General features: G+C 44.4%; 1 protein-coding gene across 1 annotated transcript; it reads right to left on the bottom strand.

Moving 5' to 3' along the window:
• Positions 1–9,407: 9,407 nt before the first annotated feature.
• LOC138515295 (trichohyalin-like) lies at positions 9,408–11,402 on the bottom strand. The gene has a single exon (XM_069630207.1). It carries the CDS (start codon positions 11,400–11,402, stop codon positions 9,408–9,410), a length of 1,995 nt encoding a protein of 664 aa, XP_069486308.1.
• Positions 11,403–20,209: the final 8,807 nt, after the last annotated feature.

Below are 20,209 nucleotides of genomic sequence, written 5' to 3'. Positions count from 1 at the left end.
GCAGCACAACATCTTCATCCACGAACGCGGACCCTGTAAAAGGACAAAAGGCAAGGTTAGACATTACGAACTTTCAGTTTGAGGTCACGCTTGCAAATTCTTCACGCTTATCCTTAAAAGCTCACTTACCTGCTGCCGGACCGCCGCTGGATTCTGCGCTCCTCATCTGGAGCCACCTCGTGCTGTGTAGCTCTGCTGGGCCGCAAGCACACCTATTTGGGAGAAAGAAAGACATTATTACAGAGCTGACAACAGGCTGTGAGAAAGACAATACAAATACTTCAAGACAAAGAGAAAACTGAAAGACACTTACCAGACAGGCGTGGAACAGTCACAGCTGGACTGGACACCATGTACGAAGGACCAGTGAAGGAACTCGGTCCTCATCCTAAATGCGCCGCTGCCAGAAGTAGCAGGACGGAGAGCTCACCATTAATAATCTACAGGTGAGCCTTAATGGGGTGATGCATGCTCACGGAAACCATGCTATGGGAAGAAGGGTTTGAGAGGGAATTCACACACAGGCCAGCAAACCTACGTCCTCTCATATCTACGCAGGAGCAGTGTTCCAATTCATCGCAGCAGCCCACAGCCTATTTGCAGCAGGAGAAAGCAGACTGAGGGGTTCTACTTCCTGGGAGGGCTGCAACCGTGCCCCAACCTCCCTGCAGAGACCAAGAGAGCGTAACACCAACAAGGCTGAAACACGTGTATGGGGTTACTGTTGGTACTCTTGTTCAGAAGAGAATTGCCATAGCATCTCGGTGCTGGACTGCCCATGTGGGCGGGACAAAGACTGATATGCAAATGGGTATTTCCCTTCTGTGAGAGGTACAACACTTGTATATAGGCGCGTTATAAATGCCATATCATATCATACAGTGAGCTAAAGTGTGGCTGGGGACTCTCGAGTTTGCTCTTGCAGAGGGGTGCGTATGGACTGTTTTTTCATTAAATGTGAATTAATTAGGCTCCTGATTAATGCCATGATAAAAAATAATGTTAATTTCATATGGTGTGACATGACAGGTTGTCTTTATTAATACGGCATTCATATGGAAGTGTCCGTGCTTCTCTCTACCCCTTACAAGCCTGTGCTGTATGGTTTTTGCATAACTATGTTTAGAAAAAGAGCCCTTCCACATGCTTATTTAGTCCATAGATGGCGGTGTGGTACTGTGCTCATTTGATCCCTATGAGCATGTCTGGTTGTTCTCTTTTTCTGCTAGAACACGGTCTTCAGATTTCTTAGTCTGAGAATAAAATGTATCATAGTTACTTTAAGACTTGGCTGTGTGTGTTTTGTTAAACTTGCGTCATCTGAGCTAATCGGTGCACACTGACCTGTTCTTGTGCCCGGGGTAACTTATCAATTTAATGTTGCATTTTTTTGCTCATTGCTGGGAGCTGACTCCTGTGGGAAAGGGCTGTATTAATTCATATTTTGTCATTCTGCCAGCTTCATGCAGTGTTGCAAATTTGGAAATGAATGTGTCTAATATCTTGCTCTGAGAAGAGACGACTCCTGTGTTTTGAGAGAAATGGACTCAACATTAGCCTGTGTTGTGTGTTGCATTTAGCTAAAGAGAAATAATGCCCATAGACTTTTCTAACTAAAAATGGTATGATGCTAATCGAGCTAAAGAACACATGATTATTTCTATGTGCAATATATAATGTATATAATGTGCATGTGTGGTTCCATAAAAGCCAGCCTGCTATTTCATGCTCAGAAGTGGTGGAGCCTTTCTCAACGAGAAAGGCCGATTACATTTGGAGCTTTCATGTAATGTGCTTAGCTAATGTAACCTGGCGGAATTCCTGCATTTTTATCATTCTGAAACCCTCTGCTATATTTCTTAAGCTGGTCTGAACTACGTCAGGTTTAGGTTACATGTGAGTTTGCCTAAAAAGGTATTTGCTGCTTTGCCTCATGGCTGTGTATGTGTATTGTGGCCTAATTGAAGTATGAATTCTGATGCTTCACAGTGGCTTCTGTAATGTGTATGTTCTTGCAGGTTTGGAGTGCTGAACGGATGTGCCCATATCTAAATATTCCCCTACATTCCCCCTTTCATCTCTCGAGGATTGAATGATTCCCTAACCTCTCCTTCATAGCTTTCATCTTCTTCACCTGGCCACTCATAAACACATCTGGGTATCCATATTTTCTCTACATCTCCTAGATTCCCAGCATACATGACATACTCCCAAGGGGTACCTTGCAACTAGCTGTGGGGCCATTCTAGAGTGGTATCGATGTAACATTCGAGGAAAATTGGTAGGGTCATTGGGTTGGGATCAAAGGTCATTGTCAGGGTGCTTTCCTACCTGTGGTTGCTCATCTGTTTGGCAGCTTTCATCTTTCCACTGAGCAGTTGCATTCTCTGTCACTACTGAAAGAAAATATTTTTATTTTGGGCGAGGGACACACAGCATGTAACAATTACTTGGCCTTTTGTACTGAAACAATATCGTGGAGATGAGGTGGCTATGGTTTGACAAATGTGGATAACCTAGCGGGATGGCCATGAAGTAAACATCAGTTGTTGTCATCATCAATTACTTCTTCTTCGTCTAAGTCCATTGTCAATTGGGTCATCTTCTGGATAGCTCTGGGGTCCTGAAGCGCTAAAAGCCTGAGCACTCCTAGTTCTTTGCTTGCCCCCTTGAGTCCAGGTTCAGTTCCTTTTATAAGTTCCATCAAGTATCAGCTGAGTCACTGCAGCCATTTGAAACTGGTGGCTGTCTGCATTCCAGGGCTGGGCATTGAAACAAAGATCACCTCGGTTTTGGTGATTCAGCTTCCTTTGGGTAATATACATTCCTTTCCTTTCTATTCACCCTAGGTGAGTACAGGTGTCCTTCATTTGTTGGGGTCTGTTCGGGGCTGGGATTCCTTCCTGGGCATTTCCATGTTCCTTGCACGGTTGACCATCAAGTATGCATGAAGGTTGACATGAGGCTATTCCAAGTTTGTTGCATCTTGTAGTAAGCTTTTCACAGGTAATGCTCAATACCGTGGAGGTGTCATCTCTTGACACTGGCATCTTGGTACATCTTGTTTCCGGTTGTTATGGATGCCTACAGGCACACTGCTTTTGCCTCTGAAACAGAATGAAGATCAAGTGAGTTTCTGTACTTTATCAAGTTATTCATATTCATGCAGACTTGCCAGTTTGCTTATATGCAATGCCCATACAGCTCTGCACAGTTCTTCTGGTTGCTTCACTTCATATTCTGTAAATCCTACTAGCCCCTTTGTGCTGAACACTGCCTGCCCCCTTATCCATTTCTTATTCAAAACTTTGCTTCTTCTATCGCAAGCAGTTGTCTTCTTTGGCACTGTATGTCTTCTTGCTTTTCCAGCTTTCTCACATTCTTTTGCTTATCTTTTCTCCATATATATATATATCTCCAAACAAAAAAACAAACCCACTGGAAGGCAGGCGAACTGCACTCCGGGTCGAGGGATACCACAAGTATCAAACAAATGACCAACCAAAAATAACTTGGAACATGTTCATTTGCAAAAACACAGCATGCAAGTCACACGGAACGAAGCTATGCTTTTGTCCCCCGAGTTTGCAAATTACTAATGTGTTCAACACTGCACCTCTAAAGTCGACGCTTCCTGTGGCAAGAATAGTCTGGGGGTGTGTTAGGGAGAATTCTCATTTCATGGCTAATTTCTCTCACCGAGTGAGTCCCCCAGCAACTTTGCTGGACTTCTGGAGTTTATTTTTTTCACTTGGTAAGAGTGTGAGCTTTTCTCCCACTCTTACCTGTGTCTTGCTATGTGTTTCTACCTGTTTCTTTGTGATTGTGGGCTCTGGAGTACACCACTTTAGTAGGCCCCTTCTTTGTGTGCGTCACCCAGCACCTTCTGTGCAATGGCACAGGGTTGTCGTTCAGACTCCCCCCGACTCCATTTCTGAGGCGACTACCGTCCCCCAGAAAAGGGTAAAGTTACCATTAACTTTACTTAGTCAATCTACCACAGATCCAGTACACCCCATCTTCCATGGAGTACTGGAAAGAGTTAATTCGTATCCCTTTTTATCTGTGCCTCCTAGAGCATTGTTTCACTCTTGTAACATTTAGACTTGGCTGGTGGCAGTGGTATCTACCCTAACTTTTCTACCGCGATTATATTAGATAAACGGCTATTATATTAGCCTCGAACATAAACCCGCTTGACCAAATTGTCTTTCTTTTGGCTCCGGTTGGGTTTATTCGCCATTTATTTTTGTTAAAGTCCTTCTTGTGGTTTACTTTGCGCAGCAAACTAGGTTCACCTTCTTTGTTCACTGTCTTTTGGTGGGCTTCTACTCAGAAGCCCTCCTCAAGGCACCTGGGTGTCTAGGTGGGCTGAATGTGAGGGAGGGGCGTAGTCACCCACTGCACAGGGTATCCTAGGAAACCCAAGTCGCACTTTGCCATGATTGGCTGAGGTGGTTGTCCAGGCTGGACAACCCCCCTGCTGGGTGATTGACAGCCAGGCTGTGTGAATGGGGGTTTTGCACATAAAAGGTAGGTCTCTTGGGCTAGAAGTCAGAGAGTCGCCACTGAAACTACAAGGAACTGAAGAGAAGCGGAGAGAACGACGGCTGCTTCAACTACCCCGTCCCGGTGAAGCCCTGCTGCAGTCCTGAGCTATCTGTCCTTCAACGACTAAGAAAAGAGCCAGTCCGGAGTCTTTTTCACTTGAGCTTGGTGGGGATAACCAGCTCATCTTCCACAGCCAGAGGATCCTCTTCCTTGGTTGAAATCGCTGCACGCTGCTGTAGTGGTCCAGATAGCCATCTGAAGAGCCTCTCCTGTTTTTAAGGAGCACACCTTTTATTCCTCATCACTGCTGCCGGCCTCATCCCTGTGTGGTGCAGACCCCCTTCAGACGTCCTCCTTCACAACGAAGCTCCAGGAACTGTGGGTCTGCGGGAAACCAACAGGAACAACTGCCAGGGCACCAGCTGCACCATTGGAACAAGGTACTGTGTTCTGCTTGAGGAAACTGGGTGAACCCCTTTTCTTCATCTCCAAGGCTTGCCCTCGTCTTCCCTCCTTCTTATAACATTTGCTTCCGAACATTGACAATATCGAAGTACTTTTGGCTACGTTGAATCGTGAACTGTCTGACTGTGTGATCTTCGGCAACAGGCCCCCGGTGTCACTTGACCCTGGCTCCGGCCCTTTGACTTTTGAACTCCTGTCTCTGAGTGTTTCTCGATTCTGTCTGCCTAACCAAAATATTGTCTGTGATTTTTGCCTCCAACTCCCTCTGGGTATCTCAAGTACTAAGTGTGTTTTTGCCCCGGTAGCATTTCATGTCACGGATACGCGTTTATTTAGTAGACCGAACTGTCAAAAAGTGATCACAATCATATTCGCGGTAACGTGTTTTGTTCGTAACACCGGTTCATTCAAACACAGGGTACTTACCTTGAGACTTACTGTACAAAGTGAATTGTTAGTTGTAGTATATTTAACATGTGTTTTTTATTTCAGTTTAATAGAAGTGTTGTGTTTATAACGAATGGTTTAAAAATAAATGTACTTATATTTTTCTACCTGAAACCTTGAGTCAGTGTTTGCTTGAGTCACAGTAATTGTGGTCCCTTTGTGTAATCTCTGCTACTGCTCATATACTCTTGAGATAAGCCTGGCTGCTCCGCCACTGCTACCACTCTGACTTAGTAGTACAGACTTGTACAAAGGTAAAACTTGTATTGCCACCTGTGGTCTTAATTGTGTGTAGTGGTCCCTAAGGGCACTGCACAGGATTCATCCTAACAGGGTGCCAACCACATGTGGTATTAATCCATAGGTATACCAGAATTTGTTTACTTATGTCCTATTAAACTCTTTCAGCCCTTGTTCCATGTGTTAACATTGTCTGAGTAATGTCTTTTGAACACTCCACTTGCTGCTGTGTTAACTCGTCTTCCAATCATAACATTATTCCTGGATGCACATACATTTCCTGCTTGTATATTATTTTGCTTAGTAGTTTTATTTTCTAACCTCAATAGCCCTACTAAAATAGATCGAACAAGAAAGAGCAAGACAAACAGCCTATTCCTATAGGGACATTTTCACATTTCTACCACTTATTCTTGAACTTTCTCCATGTTGACAGTAGCCTTTGCTTTGTTAAGTCCAAAAAGTCTCACTTTCATCCTCTAATAATTTGGTGGTATTCAACTTTCGTTGCTTATTTTTTTTTTTTTATTATGTTTTATTGGTTAAATACATTTTCAACCTTTAACAAAGACCCAGAAAATAGTCAATGTCCTTTTCCAGGCCCCACCATCCTTACGAAGATTCAACCTCCTCTTCCACTTCATCATTACCCTCGAGACCTTTTAATATCGATTCTATGAATCGTAGTACTTCCAGGGTCGGACCAAGTTTTTGGACCGTCGGAACTCGTTCCCAATAATCCTCATCTGTCAATATATTTATGTTATCCACCCACTCTCCTAGGTGTAAGTTCCTTCGGGTGATTAAGGCCGGACAGGAAAGCGTCCAATGTTTTACTGATTCCAAGATGTCCGGAGCATTGCAGAAGCGGCAACTAGCAGCTTCCTTTAGAATTTGTTTCCTTAAATATTGCACTTCTCTTGTTGGCAGGATGTTAAGTCTGACTCTCATCAAGAGATCCCTATATTTTGAAGAGGGAAATCTTCGGAGATAAGGTGGAGGATCATTCAGTGCCTTGCGCTCCCAGATGATATAATAACACTTTGTGTTCTCCCTCTTTAGATTGTCAGTGGCTATCCAGTCAATTTCTCGTATTTTTTTCTTTGCTTTCTCGGGATTATCTTTTAGCGTATCCATTTTGATATGATGATGTTCCAGAATTTCAAAGCAGTTCTGTTTCCAAGAATTGAGATGCGGATCTGCATTGATTACCTCTTTATTCGCTAGTAATTCGAATGAAATGGGAGGTTTATCAAGGATACATTTTCGAAATAGCGAGAGGGTCTTCCACAGCACTATTGACTCCATTGATTGTAATCTCAACTCATGTCTTATTATCGATGCAGGGAGACAGTTCGGAAGCCTAAGTACCCTTCTCCAGAAAAAAGCCTCTAGAACCGCCCATGTTTTCCAGTGAAGATTTAACAATGATTCAGCTCCGTATGTTATGCTTGCCACTACTTTTTGCTTGTAGAATATGATTAGTGGCATCATTGAAAAGGTTCCGTAGCGTCGGTGCAGGGCTCGAGCTTGATTAGAGAGTTTCATCAGCTTTTCTTTGATAAAATTTAATTGGCCCTGCTCATTGATGTTTTTATTTATTCTGACCCCCAGGTAAACTGTTGAATCAACTATTTGCAGAGGTTGATTGTCCAATGACCATGTAAAGCCCTTTTTATTTTTACCGATATTAGGACCTCGTGCCGACTGCATTATTAGGACCATAGATTTTTTTACGTTGACCGACAGATGGTTTTTGCTTAAGTAAGACTTAAATTCCACCATGCGTCTTTGCAGACCTATGGGAGTTTGGTCCATAAATACCACGTCGTCCGCATAGATGATCCATGAGAGGGCTTCCTCCTGAAATACTGGGGGGAATGCACAAATGTGTTTCTGTGATTCTTTCATGTCTGCTAGGTACAAAACAAACAGGAAAGGTGCCAGGGCGCACCCTTGCTTTATGCCCTTGGTGGTTAAGATTTTCTCTGTCAGATCTCCTCCTTTTGAGACCACTATCTGAACTGAGGTGTTAGTGTACAGTTCCTGAATGGCCTGTAGCAGATCTTGCGGGAAGTTCCATTTCCTGAGTTTGGACCAAAGCAGTTCTCTACAGATCCCATCAAAGGCCTGTTCGAGATCTATGAAGCCCAGGTAAATATTCCTTTTTTGTTTTAGTGCCCGCATCTTTAGCATATTCAAGATGAATAGATTCAATGATGTTCCGACGCCACTCATGAAAGCTGTTTGTCTTTTGTCCAAAATCCCTTCCCTAATTGCCCACTTTTTGAGATCTCTTAGCAAGATGGAACAAAACAGTTTCCCTATGGAATCTAGGAGGGCGATGGGCCTGTAATTCCTTGGATTGTTACGATCTCCTTTTTTATATATGGGTACAATTAGGGCCTCTTTCCAAGAGTGTGGGATTGATCTTGTTTTTAATATCTGCTGGAATAGTACCAGGATAAAATCCGCCCACTCTTCCTTGTTTTCCTTCAGCATTGAATTCAAGATGCCGTCTGGACCGGCAGCTCGCGATGAACTCAATTTTTGAATTCTTGTTAGAATGTCATCCCTGTCTATATCAATACGCCATTCGTTCCCCGAACTTTTCTTGGTCTTTATTGGGCTTTTCTCCTGAAAGAGATCACTGTAAAACTTTACCCAGTCCTTTTTTGAGACGTTACTGGCTGTCAGGGCTGACTGAAAATCATCCCCTTTATTGATTATCTCCCACAGGGACCTAGAGTTAGATGTAGTTATTGCTGCCATCATTTTCTCGGCATCTGCTTGTGCTCGCCAAACCCTAGTGGATTTTAGCCAATTTTTATAAGACTGTTTACAGTGTCTTATACGTTCCTCTTTGTTAATGTGGCTGCTTTTCTGGAGATGTCTCAGATCTGCACGATGTTCCCTTCTTTTTTCCACCAGGATTTTGCTATATGCGTGATTCCTCGTAAACTCTTTTTTTTTGTTTAATCCCTTTTTAATCTCAAACTCCTTAAGTAGGCAGCCATATTCCGCTGTTTCATGGTTAACTTCAAAGTTATGAGTAAGCCGGACTGCTAGTTGAGGGATTGTCCTTGCTTTGATTTTCAGCCTGTTACGTCCCCATGATAGTTCCATTTCGGGGATGATTTGATGTTCCGGCTCTTCCGTTTTCCAGAGTAATTCAATTTCAAGGAGAGCATGGTCGCTACGAGTCTGTGGGACAACTTTAAAGGAGTTTATCCAAGGCAATGTATTTCTTGCGACAAAGCAATAATCCAAGCAGGCTTTCGTTGAGTTGCAAACCAGGTGTCCGCTCCCGGAATATCACCTGCTGTTTGGCCATTCAACATTGACAACTCTCGAATGTCCATTTCTACCAGCCAGCGTTTTTCATTGTTCGGGAGATTGTGTCTTCTTTGTAACAAGCCATTTTTATCCAGCAATTTAATATTCAGGTCCCCGCATATGATAACCAGTTGGTCCTTGTCTTCTCGTATTGAGGCGTCAAGAGCCACCGTCAAATCCGATAGATAATCCGGATTTATATAGACCAAATAACCTTCACATACGGGAGTTGTTCTAATCCAGCTCCCTTGTATGCAAATTAGTTCATATTTCTCAAGGAAGTTACTTTCTCCCGAATATAGATGGACGAATCCCTGTGTGTTCCATGAGGCTAAAAGGGATTTGGTTCCTAAACCGATGTGGTCGGTCTATTGTCGCTTTTTTTCTGGATTGATACTGGGCGTATGTCCTCGGCTCTCCACTTTTGTCAGTGTCTGATTACTGACTCCTGCCCGTTTTGTCTTCTTATTTGAGTTATCAACTGTAAATCTCAGATTTGTTAGTTGGTTATCTGTTGACCTCTGGGTGCTGTTTATTTTACGCACTGGTTCTGAGCTACGGCCCCTTGTATCCAGGCGATCTTGCCTGGTATTTAACTTTTGGTTCGACCTCTCTTCTTGTCGCGTGTTGATGGGTTTCCTTTCTCGGGTTTTTATAATTTTTTCCACCCTATCATCGACAGGTCTGTGGGTATTTGCCTCTCTCCAGGTACTTTTATTATCTGGGTCAGTAAGTCTATATCCCCAAGACTCCAGGTTATTCTTTACATCCAGTAAGCTATCTTTCAATTTTCTTGTTGTCAAGTGTAGTAGGACCACGTCCGGCTTTTCTTCATCAATGAATTCCACAATTGCCACGTCATCAGTGTGGATTTTCCGACTTGTTGGTAGATCTTTAAGTATTGACATCACCCTGTTCCTATTCAGCACTATCCTTCGTCTATCTCTCCAGGTCCGTTCCAGTTTCAGTGTGTGAAAATGTTCATACTCAACTGGGGTGTCCCATCTCACCCCTTGCTGAACTTTTGTCATTGACTTTTCAGGACTCCTGTATCTTGGGGTTTTTCTCGGAAGATTCCCTATACTTGTCTGACGTCTAGCCATTCGTCTGGCTTCTAGTTGTTTTAATAAGTCCCTACTTTTTGTTGCATTATTCGGGCTCCTTTTCTTGTCCCGTGAGATTGATCGTAGTTCTTGGGTTTTAGTGTCAATCTTTTTTCCTTTGAGATCTTTTGCCCTTTTGTCACGGGATTTACACGGCGATTTAGACCACCGATGAGATCGATTTTCTCGGTACTTGTCCCGTGACCTCCTTTTAGCGTTTTCCTTCTCATCTTTTGGGACACGGTCTCGTTGTTCTGACCATCGATGGGATCTACTTACTTGATGCCTGTCCTGTGTGTTCCTTATGGCATTCCGATGTTCGTCTTTGCGATAATGCGAACGGTTCTGTCTTAGTTTATCGTTTTCGTTTTTCCTTATTTTCCCAGTGAGCTTATTCCCTCGCTGCTCTTCCTCTGTTCTTGATTCTTTTCCTGTCGGGACATCATTTAACTGCTTATCAATTTCTTGCCATTCTGATAAGCTGATGTCGTCCCACCTCTCTTCCTCTCTGGTTTCCTCAATTATTTCAATGAGATCACTCAGACAGCCACTTGTGTCCCGGCAGTTTTTCTTTTGCAGGACTGACTCCCCATCTTGAGGTATCGTCTGCACAACTTTTTCCTTCGATACACTCAACAAGTTAAGTTCTCTCCTGGGCTTCTTAGGTAACGGCTCTTCCGGCTCCTCGATAGGTAGGTTGATGTTTCTTAAGAAGGCTCTTGATCCATTAGCCTTACGCTTGCATACCTGTTTTTTTGCTTTCTTTTGACCTGTTTCTTTCTGGTCTTTATGGGGAGGGTCTTTTGCCGTAGTGCTGTTTTTTCCCAATTGCTGTGGGGGTTCTTTGAAGATCGCAAAGCTTGATTTTACCTCCTCATCCTCTACTATCAAGATGCAGTCCGGATTAGTAGGTTTAGACGTCTTTATGCCCTTCCCTAATACTAAGGGACCGCCAACTTTTTCCTTTGTCTTGGCCATTTCCGGATCTGTCCTTCTCCGGTCTTCCAGGTCTTTCCTCCTAGGATCTACCGGGTCCCGGTCCCTTATAGGACTTCGCTTTGGGTCTGATCTTAAGGCGGATTGCTGATTCAATTTTCTTATCCATTTATGATCATCCAGTATGGCTTCCATCAGTAGTTGCTTATCATTGGACTCCTGACGCGCCAAATCACATAGGCGATTTTGCCATTGATGTGAGAGGTCCGACTCTTTTTGTAATCTCATATCCAATTGCTTCGTGAAACTAACTATTTCACCCATCCCTTCCTCAGTTTTTACTGTTGATAGGTGTAATAACTGCAAAGATTCATTTAGAGTCTCGTAAAGTTTCAAAAAAAGGAGCAAGCGTAATGTTTAATGATGCCATCACCACATTTTGGATGTGAGCTAGGTCTTCCTGCCTTCCCTTCGAGCACAGATCACTTATTTTTTCCAGAGCGGTGTCATCTATGCCCAGCTTGTGGGCCTTTTTCGCCTCCCTTTGGGAGGCTTGGCTTCTGTAAACCCTCTGTCTAATTCCTGGGGTTTGATGCAAGTTACCCCCTATTTGTGAGGAGTTCGAAGGAAACTGATCTGCTGAATCCACTTCATCATCGATCGCGGCTAGTTTATCCTTGATGAACGATAAACTTCTCCTTTTTTCTCTCACTATTTTGCCCGTGAGGTTTGAGATATCCTGGATTAGTTTGGAAGCGAGGCTAGTATTACTAAGGGTTTCACAGGCCCAGTCCATGTCAGCACTTTGAGGGAAGGTTTCATGCAAAGAACCAGGCCTGTGCTCCCCGCAGTCACCGACACTTAAATCCATATCGGTGAAACTGCTTCCAGAGCTTAAATGGATTTGTCGTGGGCTGGGAGATTTCTCCAGAGTAGCAGGATACATCTGAGACAGATCATTCTCTGTAGTTGGAGATTCTGTGATCACCTCCTTCTGAGTTGGTATAATTTCCAGATTTTCCCTAATTTTCTCTGATTGTATGCTGGGGAGTACAGACCCTTGGTGCTCATTCAGGTCTTCCTTGTTCATGGATGGGACTGAATCATAAAAATCTGACCCTTTTACCTTTGCTCCCATAGCCATACCTGTTGGGGCCACAGCATAGGACTGTTCCACAACCAGATTCTCCTTGTGTGTGTCTAGCCCCCCTTCCGAGGATTCTGCCCCACCGGGCATTTCCAAGCAATGAGACCCGTGCGGGGACGACCCTGCCTTTAAAGGGTTTTGCAGGTATATTTTCCCCCCTGGGTCACTCGGCAAGGTGTGCTGACCCTGTTCCCCCTGGGACCTATCCGCCACAGGTAGGCTCTGTTCTAAGTCTGGGTTGCATAGGGCCTCCGTCAGTGTATTGCCAGAATCCCCTTCATCATGTACCAGGTCAATAGAAGTAATTTCTTGTATGGCCGGTGCTTGGGGCTGGTCCTGCACATGTGCTTTTTTTACTGAGAAGACAAGACGGCTTTGTTTCCAAGGCAACATACCTTTGTTAGGGCCGCCCACAATCGGTGACAATCCACTGGCCAAAGCCGGATCAGAAGCAACACGCTGCCTTACCTGTTGCCTGGTTTTCACTCGCTCTTCCGCCCCTGAGTCTGAGTTCTCACTTTTAAAGCGACCCATCGTTGTGCAGCTCCTCTCGAGCTGGTCACTAAGAGAGGGAAACAATATCCTCGTTGTAGGCACCTCCAGCGCCAAACAGCCGCACAACAGCCAGCGGCCTTTACTCCTTCGGGCTTAACGCCGCAAGGGTGTGCTGGGCTCTGTTTTCTGTGCCTGGATAGGTCAGGTGATCAGTCACGTGACGGTACAGCGCTCCGCCTCCTCCTGGAAGCGAGCGAGCAGGCGAGTTGGAAATACGAAATGCGCGAGTTCTTAGAACTCCCGGCGCACGTTGAAAAAAGACAGCAGCAGCAGCAGCAAGAAACAAAGTGTCCTCTCCTCACGGGAATTGCTTATTCCGATTTTGGAGACAGTTGTTCATCCAAGCTGAGGTGTTATGCTTGTATTTTCCCTGTTGTCGTGTTGTAGCTGACGTGGTACCATGTGGGGCGCTTCCTTTGGGAGTATTAGTTTTTCTGTAATTAAAGTAACTGTGCACAGATACACATGCCCTTGACATACATATCACATTAATTCCCTATTTCTGTACTGCATTGGCTTCGGACAATTTTTGTGGGTGATGGGAAACACCCTCTCTTTTCACATACACATTTTTCCCTTGTTTGTTTTTTTCCCCTCAAATGCAATTATATATTCTTTTAATAATTCAGTTCTGTGCTTTAAGTAACTTTCTCTGTTGGGCTGTGGTAACTGGTACTTTTATTTTCTTTCAGAAAGGGCATACAAACTGTCGGTTTTGTGGCTGCGTATGCAGCTGCATTTTCATGTGACACTATTTTTGCATTTGCAGAGCACCCCAAACCCAGGGGCACCAGGGTGCTGTAGACCTGTTGAGCACTTTTAGGATTGCTACAGGGGCAGAGCCTTTTAATGCTTCATTTAATCTTGGTAATAAAATGAGCACACTGAACTGGGGACCCATCTGCTCTTCTATATCCCTATTCCTTTCATCTTGACCAGACTGAATCTATTGTACATTTCATATATGCATAGTCACTATATATGGTAACATATTCATACGTTGGCATTTCAAATGATTCAATGAGTATAATGAATTATGCTGTTTGTGCTGTGTAATGTGAGTGTAATCTCTACTGTATGGTTATCTGAACTCCTCTCTCCTGGTCCTTCATATATTTTACTACTGCTGCGCCCATGTGCCTTTATTCACTTACATTGTCTATACCCGATGACCCACCTCCATAAATAGAGTGCTTCTCCTGTATCAAGGGTGTCTGCATTAATCTGGCTGAATTCATCTGGCTTTTCCTCATATTCAACTCAATCATAACCTTTGTCGCCTGGTCCTACTAGTTTGGCAATGTAGGTTGCTCTGTTAACTGTGTGGTGTCTTACTATAATGATAGCTGTATTTGTTAATAGTACCTCATGCCTACTTACTCTCTGTTTGGTGAGTGTGTACTTGTCTCTTGAGGTTGGAAAATACTTCATGCTTTATGTACAAAATGAGTGGACATCCCATGATAATTGTGGCAGATTTCTGTACTGTGAATGTTGTTGCTGCTACTGCTTGTTCACCTATAAGGTGTTCTTGCACTACGAGGCCACTACACATGTGTGTTTCATCGATGATCTTTGTGTCCGTTCTACTGTCATTATTTGGTCATTGGTATGTAAAAGTAGGAGATAATGCTTTCTATAAGCCGGTGTTGTTAACACAGGTGTACTGCTGACTGCTATTTTGAAATCTTCAAAGTTTTCTACCATTTCCTCTGTGCATACAATTGTATCCTTAATCTTCTACGTTTCCCTATGTGTCTGCAATAGGGATCTAACATGTGTCAAACAATTGAACCCCTCTGTGTGGCAAATGATTGCATACTCCTATGTATTGCTGTATCTCTCTCATTGTGTTGCACTGTGGTATGTTTTCACATTGCTGCGGCTCTGTCTGTACTTATCTTTCTTCTTGTTGCATATATTGTATGACCTATGCAGACCATTTCTTTTTGGCAATATTGTAACTTGTCTCTGTCCATCTTGGATTATTAGTCTGCTATTATTGTCAGGTGTTGTATCGTGCTCTTTCTGCACTGCCCTTCTGTGGTGCTGTATGCTAATTAGTTATCTACATACTGTAAAAGTGTATTGTCCATGTTGATGTTCCCTCAGTCTATCTGGGATTCACAGTACTCCTGGGGTGACCTAGTGTGTTGGAATCTCTTTTCTATGATAGAAAAATGCTGTCAAGCATTCTAGGTCTGGATGTAATGGTATGGTGAAGAATATGTTGTTGTTTGATACTGGTAAGTAGACTGCATTTACAGGTATGTTTGCATAGTATTGCTGCAGCGTTTTGGACTAATGTATATTCAGCTTCCACTATATCGTTTAGAGGGTGGAGATTCTGAATGAATCTCCATGATCCCCCTCTTTGATGCTTCAATGGGTATATCACTGTGCTGCAAGGTGACTCTAAAGACACAGTGATGCCTTGGTCAAGCAGTGCTTGGATTGTGTCATAGATTCCTTCACCTACTTCTTTGTATAACAGGTATTGCTTTTACTCTAGGGAATATGATACCTGTTTTTATGTTTCCATTTTCACTGTCCCTATGCCGGTCAGTCACCCTGTGTCATGAGGACTGCTTGTCGTCAGTCTACTAGGTACTTGTGCTTAGTTCTCATTTGGTTGTGTTGATGGAATGGTTGCTGTCATAACTGTTTGTGGGACTTCCCTGTGTTGTCTTACCAAATGACAAGGTATTCCAATTTCAAAAACGACTTCCCCATCTATGTCCAAATTTGCAAATAGCTGTTCATCAGTACTTTCTTTCAGTGGTAGTGTAAGGTCTATAGATGATACACTTCTCCACCCCATCCCTTCCTCATCTGTGCTTATTACAATGATTGTGTCTTTACCTATTATTACTACATCAATGTGTAAAGTGAAAATTCTTCCTAGGTCTTCCTAATGTGGTTACTGGTCTAAAAAGCAATTTCACTGGAAAGCAAAATATCACAACCAATCAAAATGATAACTGCATACACAAATAGTTCCTTGTATAATAGTAGTGATCTAATTGTGTGAGCACTGCAAAGTGCCTGTAGCACTGTGGCTACTCTGTTGTAATCATTCCTGATGTTAAAAGCACAATTCCTTTGTCAGTGAATTAAATGGTCCTATTGAGCTTTTTAAGGAGATCCCTTCTGAATATATTCACTGCTATGTCAGTACTGTACAGTTATGGTGCAACTATTTCCTTATTTCCTATGCTGCGCGATAGATCTGTTCCCCAGGACTGAGCACATCAATGGCTGCCATGGGCTGTCCTATTATGTATAGGTGTTGGTTCTTAAAAGAGGGCAAGTATTGCTGCTTGTAATACTGACTGTAATGTAGTGTCCATGTATTCCTTGTGGTAGGGTATTCTGTTCCTATAATACTGAAGTTGTCTGGGCTGGAGCTTGCTGCGTAATGTCCTGAATTGCATTATGTGTGATCTACTGTATGGATTTTCCCTGTGTGGGAGCGATCATTTGTATATGTCCTACATTTTGGGGTTGGGCAAACCCAGGGGCTTACATTGGCAGGGGGCTGCAGTCTGTTGTAGGCCATACAATCCATGTGATGTCCCTTGTTTGTAATGTGGAGCTGGGGGTGCTCCAGGACGACATTGCATATGTTAATCTCTAGATTGATGTCCCATCTTCCTGCGTGTTCATACTTTTATGGTACCCCAAAATGTGATCTTAATTCCCCAAATCCTTCCGCTTTCCCCTTCTGTGAGTTGTTTTGTGCTTCCAGGACCCTTCCCCCTCCTCATCTGTTGTTGTCATGTGAATTTCACCAGTCTTGTGCTGGTTCTGACTGCTATTGTGCATCTGTGAAATTTGTTACTACTGCTCCCTCCATACTTATTTAACTTCCATTCACAGTGTTTTCCTTCCACTCCATTTGCACTTCAACGCTTGCACTTGCAAAAAAAATGCACTAAACGCCCTTGTATTTCTCCCTACGCCTTTGTTTCCATGCCCACAATTCTGTCTAACTCTGTTTGTACTTCTGGCCCTACCTTAATACGGTTCCATGTGTTAATATCCCTGCAGAAATATCAGCATACAAAAATATCACCATATTTTTGCGGCGATATTAAGCCATGGAACCTGTGGGGGACACCCCTGCAACGCCCATAACTTTTTTTTTTTAATGGAGCCGGGCACACCCCCACCACACCTGGTCCTAATTGCCCCATAAATTATCCCCACTAATAATATTGCCTATGGCCTTACCCCACGACTATATATATGGCGATATTATTGGTGGTCATAATATTACCCTTAATACATAGTAACATGTTTATCCCCTCTTCTTTCGCTATATTTCCTGAATTAACTGAACATATGCTGCAAGTTCTTTATTACGCTTCATCACCTACTTCCGATCTACCAGGGTATGCACACCCCAATACACCCCATACACAGGCTCAACAATTGTTAGACAGAGCACCGTCATGTGCATCTGTCTCTAATTGAATACCTGGGTAACCCTCTTGCTCCCAAATTGTGCTTAGCTGGTTTCCTCAATTTCTTTTTTTTTTTTTTTTAAACGTGTTTATTTTTTGTTCGATACACAAGAGAGCATACATCATAACAAACGAAGGTTTTGCAAATTATTAAGCCCAATCAGTCCCTTTTCTTTCCGCTTGCCTTCCCCCCTCAACCCGCCAACCCTCAGTCCTCACCCAATTCTTAGTCGTCTGCTCGCCGTTCCATGCCTGTGTCCTCCGCCGATAAGGCGTTTGCCACCGCACGTGGCTTGAATGTTAGAGCCGGATAGCTCTCGTCGTAGTCTATTAACGGCGACCAGATGTTTGTGAAGCGGTGAAGTCGACCTCTACTTGCAGCTGTGATTTTCTCCGCTATGAAAATGTCCCATAGTTTTAGCCACCACAGGATCATTAGGGGGCCCTCCGGAGATTTCCATGTTCGCGCTACCGTGATCTTGGCTGCTAAGAGGAGCTGGGTTAGGAGGGCTGCTGTTCTGCCAGATCTTGGGTATATGCCTGGGATCGGGGCTCCTAGTAAGATTGATTCCGGCTCCAGGGGCAGCGTGATCTTGGTTATGTCTGCTATCGCCGCCGTGCATTGGGACCAGAACTTTGCGACCACAGGACATGACCACCACATTTGTATGAATGATCCTGGCAGGCCACATTGGCGCCAACAGCGGGGGTCCAAAGACTGATTGATGTGGTGTAGTCGGAGTGGAGGATAGAACCATCGTAAGAGTAGTTTATGGGCACATTCTCGATTAGTGATGCAATAGGAAGAGGAATGGGCACAAGCCCAAATGTCTATCCACGTCTGGTCCTCTATCGGATGATCTAGGTCCGCTTCTCATTGAGACATGTAGGTCACTCTGGTGGTGAGAGAGTTTGTCTGCATTAGCTTGTATATCGTCGAGATCCGACCTTGGTGTGGGGGTCCGCTAGAGTCAGCTCTATGGGGTCCAATTCTCGAGTAGCTGCCACGCGAATTGATGGATGGGAGCACCAATGTCGTAGCTGTGCGTAAGAGAATCTGTCTGTTTCCCTTAGGTTAAAGGTGCTCTTACATTGGTCAAAGGTGAGCGGGCAGCCCCTTTCAAAGAGCTGGCCCAGGGAGTCGAGACCTCCTGCGATCCAGTTATTAAAATTCGCAGGGTGGGCTCCTTGTGAAAATGTCGGGTTATGGAAGACTGGGGCCGATGGGCTCAGGTCCCTTGGGATGCCCCTATATTTGCGTGTCCATTCCCAGGCTTTCAGGGTATGCTTGGTGGAGGATAGCATGGTGGGCCATGTTCTTCTGGAGGTGGGAGATAGATGCAAAAGGAAGCGGAGGGAGAGAGGCAAGCGGGATTGTTCCAACTCGGTCCATCTTGGTCGATTTGAGCTAATGATCCAGGCTTGAGTGCGGGCTAATTGTGCTGCAATCTGTTATTTCTGGAGATCAGGAACTCCCAGGCCTCCTAGGTGTGGACTGGTCAACATCGTTTTCATTGGGATTCTTGATTTTTTACCCTTCCAGATGAAATGTAACACCTTCCTCTGGAGACGTTGAAGCGGTGGCCTGGGGATCAGGACAGGGAGCACAGAGCAAGTATAAAGGAGTCGTGGGAGGAGGTTCATCTTGCACGCCGCTATCCGGCCCAGCAATGAGATCTCCTGTGAGTGCCAACGATCAAGGTCCTCCTCTAGGGATTTAAATAGTGGTTGGAAATTCGCCCGATAGATGTCCTCTGAGCGGGCTGTGATCTGGACTCCCAGATAGGGAATCGCCTTTTCTGATAGTCGGATCGGGCAGAGGGCTTCAAAAGACTTTATCCTCAGAGTTCAGTCCCACCCCTAGGGCGGAAGATTTCATAAAGTTTATAGCGAATCCCGATGCTCTACCAAAGGAGTGCAGTTCCGCCAGGGAGGATCTTAGCGATTGGGTGGCGTCCGTTATGGTTAACATCACATCATCCGCGTATAACGCTATTTTATGTTGAGTAGGACCTACTTGGAGGCCTTTAATTCTGGGGTTAAGACGGATTCGCTGGGCCAAGGGTTCCATAATTAGGGCGAAAAGCAAGGGGGGTAGGGGGCATCCTTGTCTGGTCGCACAAGATAGGGGGATCGGATCAGATAGAAAGCCGTTGACTCGGAGCATAGTTTTTGGGGATTGATAATTCGCCAGGGTGAATTTCTGAAATGTGGGGCCAAAGTGAAAAGATTCTAGAGTGAGTCGGAGGAAGGACCAGTCTGCCTTGTCGAAAGCCTTAGTCGCATCCAGAGCCAGCACTGCCAGTTTTCGTGAGTCTCGTTGTGCGACCTCCACCAAGTTCAGGACTCTGCGAATGTTGTCTGGGGCCAATCTATTCATTATAAAGCTTGTTTGGTCCGGGTCGATAATGTCCGGGAGCACTTTCGCCAATCTGTTGGCCAGCACTTTTGAATATATATTGGCGTCCAAATTCAATAGGGAGATCGGCCTGTATGCCGCAATGTCATTCGGGTCCTTCCCTGGTTTCAGTGCCAAGACTGTGATCGACTCTTGCATCGATGGGGTAGTTGTTCCAGAGCCAGCAAAGGAGTTGAAAAGAGTCGTCAGGGGGGGTCACCAACTGGGGGCGAAAGATTTTATAGAAGCGGGTCGAGAACCTGTCGGGGCCTGGGGCTCTTGGTTTAAGACTCTTGATGGCTTTGTCTACTTCTTCGCTCGAGATCGGGGACTCCAGTTCGTCTCTGGTCGTTTGGGAGATCTGGGGAAGCGCTGCCTCTCGGAGGTAGGATTGTTGGTCTTTGAGCGATCTAGGAGATGCCGTCATCGTGTCTGTAAGATGGGTCACCGCAATATGCTGTTTGTCTCTTTCTGCAAATTGGAGTCTCCCTTGCGAGTCCCGGAGGCCTAGGATTGTGTTTCTCTTCTTGATTTTTGCCAGCTTCTCCACCAGGAATTTGTTGGC

This window comes from Ambystoma mexicanum, chromosome 6q (assembly GCF_040938575.1).
Source record: "Ambystoma mexicanum isolate Mex_15411 chromosome 6q, UKY_AmexF1_1, whole genome shotgun sequence".
Taxonomy (NCBI): Eukaryota; Metazoa; Chordata; class Amphibia; order Caudata; family Ambystomatidae; genus Ambystoma; species Ambystoma mexicanum.
The sequence above is the reverse complement of the archived record's forward strand: the minus strand, read 5'-3'. Positions and strand labels throughout refer to the sequence as shown.

What these genes read in the sequence shown, in the direction of transcription:
- LOC138515295 (XM_069630207.1), bottom strand. Translation starts at nt 11,402, where the DNA reads ATGGGTGAAATAGTTAGTTTCACGAAGCAATTGGATATGAGATTACAA.